The 4,912-nt window shown below is 39.0% G+C and overlaps 1 protein-coding gene across 2 annotated transcripts; it reads right to left on the bottom strand.

The window, feature by feature from the left end:
- Positions 1 to 650: 650 nt before the first annotated feature.
- On the bottom strand, positions 651 to 4,572 carry LOC107474337 (uncharacterized). 2 transcript variants are annotated; one of them, XM_021135341.2, is made up of 4 exons: positions 3,637 to 4,572; positions 3,489 to 3,556; positions 3,265 to 3,409; positions 651 to 847 (listed from the first exon to the last, which is right to left on the bottom strand). In XM_021135341.2, the coding sequence occupies exons 1-3, from the start codon at positions 4,049 to 4,051 to the stop codon at positions 3,350 to 3,352; spliced, it is 543 nt and encodes a 180-aa protein (XP_020991000.1). In that variant the 5' UTR covers positions 4,052 to 4,572; the 3' UTR covers positions 651 to 847; positions 3,265 to 3,349. The 2 variants fall into 2 exon arrangements, with proteins under 2 accessions (XP_020991000.1, XP_052112798.1); XM_052256838.1 differs by lacking the exon at positions 3,265 to 3,409.
- Positions 4,573 to 4,912: the final 340 nt, after the last annotated feature.

Here is a 4,912-nt window from a genome sequence, read left to right as displayed (position 1 = left end):
TAAGCCGGAGTCCATTACCTATGCTACTTTCCTTGCTCCATCTTCTGCCTACTTCCCGCAACCTGGTCTACATGGCCTCTTCATCAACGTCAACGGCTGCTACTCCTCTGACTCAGCGGCGGCCTTTTACCTCCAGAGTTCGCCACAACGGTGCTGATGTTTATCTGCGCTGCTGCTCCCTGCAACCTCCACAGTGGTTCTGGCATCCCCTTCGTCGAAGAAATGAGCCAGTGAGACCACCATAGCCACCACTAATTCCTGTAATCTATGCATCATGAGCACTGCTGGGTACGTTCCTGGCTTCTTTGAATCTTAGAAGAGCTGCATTAGCATTTACCTTTATCATGCCATACGGAGGAGGTCTCAAGTTGAGTTAATGTTAGGAATTCTGCTTTTTTCAAATGAGCCTCCTCTAATAACTTAATTTCTCCTCTGATCGTATTTCAATTCCGTTAATCCAAAAATTGTAACACCCTAACTATCAAAGCTCACGCTTCTGGCTGCGCGACTCTGATAGCTCGGACATTACGATGACTCTTATACTATTTAATACTAAAATATGAGCCTGTTTAAAACTTTAAACCACAATATTGCTCCAAAAATACTTCCGTTATGTAACGTACATCTATACATACAATACAACTTACAAAAACTCAAAGAGTACATACATATGTATGTATATATATATATATATTAAATAACTTTACAAGCATTAACCAATACAATTCCTATCCCTCTTACAAAATGTATAAAGATATAGGCAATGGAACAATAAGCAACAACAAAAGCAATACAAAATATCACGACAACAACTAGATAAACTCTTCGTGACTTCTGCGTCCATATCCTGAAAAGAGAAATTTGTAGGGGGTGAGAACATCATCCTCGATAGGGTTCTCACCGTAGGGTTTCAAAATTACTATAATAGGATATGCATGATAAAATCGTTACAGTGATTGATAACTGCCTTATGTATCTTTTCAAAAGCAACGGTTTACTTAGAAATCTGAAATATTTTCTGAAAAAGGCACTCTTCAATTCTTAAAAACTCAAAAGCCTTTCAAAAAGTTTAGCTATACTGAACCAGATTAGTTTTTCATACTTTTCCAAATCAGAAACACCAACCAATATGGCATTTGGCCCATCTCATGATCAACCACGGCTCTAGGCCCAAACAACCCAGACAACAACCAATCATCATAGTACAACAGAGTCTCAGTCGCAAACACAAATAGGAAAGTTCAAGCACAAACAAATAGTTACTGCAAGTAGAACAATTAGAAGTTAATCACAAGTGATAACAAAGGCAAACCAAGTACAATATGCACACCCAAACAATGTCACATAGATGCATATGATGCATGCCTGTCCTAGTGGCTGATGATATCATCTGTCGGTTATAAAGCCAATCCGATAAGGCCTGGTAGCTAACCATTGGACTGTCCCTCTGTCGTGCATCCCCAACTCGAGTTATACTCAATATAATTCATAATTCATAATTCACATCCAACACCCTCACTAGTGTATATTCACTGGGGCAAGCTCATCCGTGACTTTCACAGTTCCCGGCCACACTTACGACATAGGGTCAGCAGAGTATCGAGTCTCAACCTAGAGCACGTGGTGGCTAGCTACTACTTTCACCCAGGGAAACTCGTATCTCAGATAGTTGGAAGCGCAAAATAACAATATCAATATCTCAGCATATATGCATTTATTCTCAGCCATAAATCAACATTCATTTTAGCCATCCGACTTAAATTCATGACTCATAGTCAACCATCCGGCTCATAACATATTCCACAATCAGCCATGATTCATTATCATATACAGCCATCCCGGCTCATAATAAAATAGCACTTCCATCATCCAACATCATCAAATTCACAAAATCATCATTTAAGCCATAACTCACTTTTTCTCAATTCACTTTACTTTGAAATCAAATTTCAGCTCTTTTCGGCCTTGGCTTTAAAGATCTCATTTCTCAAATCATCTCAGGCTCATAAGCCCTTTTTACTCAAAGTGAGTTCCCCTTTTGAAAACAAAGCCACTCTCGGCATCCTCTTTCTAAAACTTCCAAAACCATGGCAAATTAAAGATCTCTTTTGAAATATTCAAAATCATCCATCCAACAACGGGATTTTATAACAAAATTTCCTCGGCAGAGTCTCAAGTCTTTAGGGGAGAATAACATAACTCATTTCCTCAAATTCACTTAAAGTCATTAAAACCTTGGCTTCATGATTTGAATAATAAAATAGGTTCTAAGCCAAACTGAGTCATGTAATCAATTACTCCTTTCAAGGCCATTTTCTTTACTTAAACAAAACCAGCTTCAACCCCATGATAAATTCTAAAGCATTTCAAACTGCTCAAAAATTGGTTTAGTCTTGCAAAAATTTAGAATTCAAAGAGTACTGAAAACTTTTCCCAAAACATTTTAAATGAAACTTGTCAATAGACGTTCAGGTTCTTTCAAAGTCACTAAAACTCCTTTAATTGAAACCTTCAAGTCAAATTCAAAGACATAACCCTTTTCACATTAAAAACAGCCTTAAAACATAAGTTCCATCAAAATTACTTGCTTCCAAAAGAGATACAATACTTTTCTTAAGAAACAAGACTAAATCACACCCCTTTAATAATTCATTTCAAAAGCATAAATCACCCCTTTCTTAATAATTCAAATAAAATAGTAGAAGTCTTTAACTTATAATTTTTCCAGATAACATTTCAATAAGTCCCAGATTCTACCGGAATTTTGGCAGCACCTCCCCTAAAACTTGGACTCTGCAACCCTTTCCGAGTCCCATCCAAACCAATCCACAATCCTTTTCAATGGTCCAAAACCCAAAATCAGTTCAAAAGCAAACTGAATCTGGCATTCACCTCATTTTCATATCTCAAAGAAATTGTCTCAAGATCAAATCATTATCAACTGATTAAACTTATTTCTAAAACTTTTAAAGAAACAATTCAGCAACAACCCATTTATCAAAACCAAACAATAATCAGGAATCGTCTCAAGGTCAATTTTAATTAACGGATTAAACTCATTTTCAAAACTTTAAAGAGACAATTTAGCAACAATCGCTTTATCAAAACCAAACAATAACCCAATCAAGCATATAATCACATTCATCCAAAATGGTCAGACAATACATAAGACTTGTACAATCACTAAAAAGTATATTTCTCATATCGGCATCCATTTATAACAATCCCAAATTATAAAATTGAGATTTTAGAAAAAGCCCCTACCTCGACACACGAAACCACAACCCAAACACCTCATAGAGTCATTTCCGCCTCAACTCGAAATCAAAAATCAAAATCTCGGGTCTGCTTATTTTTTCTCAATAGTAGAAACAGCCTCAATGCCACATATAAGCTCGGTTACTACTTCCTAACACATCAATGTCGCGGAAATCTCAAAACTCATAACTGAAAACAAATGGTGAGGATTCCGAGATAAAAACACTTACTGAAATAAAAAGAATGGCACAGCAGCCTCCGCAACACTTATGCGACGCGCAATCATCAGAACTCAAACCTACATTATCAAGCCTCAAAGTCTTTAACCAAACATAACCAAACACTAAAGCAGGGGTTTTTGAAACGTAAAATACTTACTGTAATAACAAGCGAAGCAGCCGTAATTCCAAGTCGACCCAGCAGCAGCTCTGTCAATAATTTTCAAGTGACAGCAGCGGCCCGAATCTCTGATAATAGCAGCTGTACAACTACGTAGTATCAACAATCTTCCCGGAATTTCAAAAGGACAGAAACCAGACTTAAAAAATCTTATCGGCAGTGGAACTCGGCCGTGGTAGTGGTGTTTCTCAGCGCCAAAGGTGCGGTGGTGCAGCTGATTTCTCCTCTGGGAATGGCTGTGACAGAACCAGTATCTCCTCCCTCTGTTCACAATCCCAGCGGCAGCTACAGTGGTGGTTCTGGCGGCAGTAACTCGCGATAAACTCCAAATGACATAGGCTTCAGTAGCAGTTCCCGGCGGCAGCAGCGGGGGTGTTTCTTGGCGACCCATCATCTGCGGTGACACTGGGTAGAGACAGCGACGACGCGCCTGGCGGTGGCGAGCTTGGATGACAACAGTGGCTTCATAGACGAGACTAGGGGCGGCAGTTCTAGGCCCTCAGCCCCCCTTCTTACTCGCGTACCCACTCTCTCCATGTCTCAGATTCAACGGGTTAAGAATGGCGGAGGCGGCGCGAGCTCTCTCTCATTTTCGTGATTCTCCTCAAGCGACGGAGTGAGGTGCTGGATGGTAGAACCGCGACTGGGCAGGGGCAAAAGGCGTTGCTTCAACGGTGGCGCTCCTCGCGTGTGGCAGAGCGCGATGACAATGAAGCCTCATCTCCCTCCTTCACATCACTCTTCTCTCCTGGTGACAGCAACGGCGACGGCACTCCTCGTCGGCACCGCACCGTCCCTCTTCTCGGATTCCCCTCCCCCGGTTCCCTCTGATTCCTCAATCTCTCTTTCTCTCTGTTCTATTTCATGAATGCCGCTGGTTTGGGAAGAGGGAAATAGGATTAGTGTTTCGGCTGCTGAGGGTTAGGGGATTAGGGTTTCATTTTTTGAAAATTAGGGTTAAGGGTAATTTGGTAATTTCAAAGAAAATTGGGAGTAATATAGTAATTGAAACTCAAATTAAATCCAACACTAATTATATATAGAAAAATACTACTTGCTCATCGATTTTACAAATTACATTCAATAAAATGTTCAAATCCAAAAATTAGAAATAATATACTTAATTTCTTCATTTTTCAAAATGGCAGTATTAATATTTAAAATATTAATTATTTAATCCAATTCATATCAAATTCTTATTATTTCATAACTATCAACTTTATAATTTAAATATAGAAAATAATTCAATAATTGT

This window comes from Arachis duranensis, chromosome 2 (genome assembly GCF_000817695.3).
Source record: "Arachis duranensis cultivar V14167 chromosome 2, aradu.V14167.gnm2.J7QH, whole genome shotgun sequence".
NCBI classification, from domain to species: Eukaryota; Viridiplantae; Streptophyta; class Magnoliopsida; order Fabales; family Fabaceae; genus Arachis; species Arachis duranensis.
Note: the sequence above shows the minus strand (reverse complement) of the source record. Positions and strands in the feature narration are given on the sequence as shown.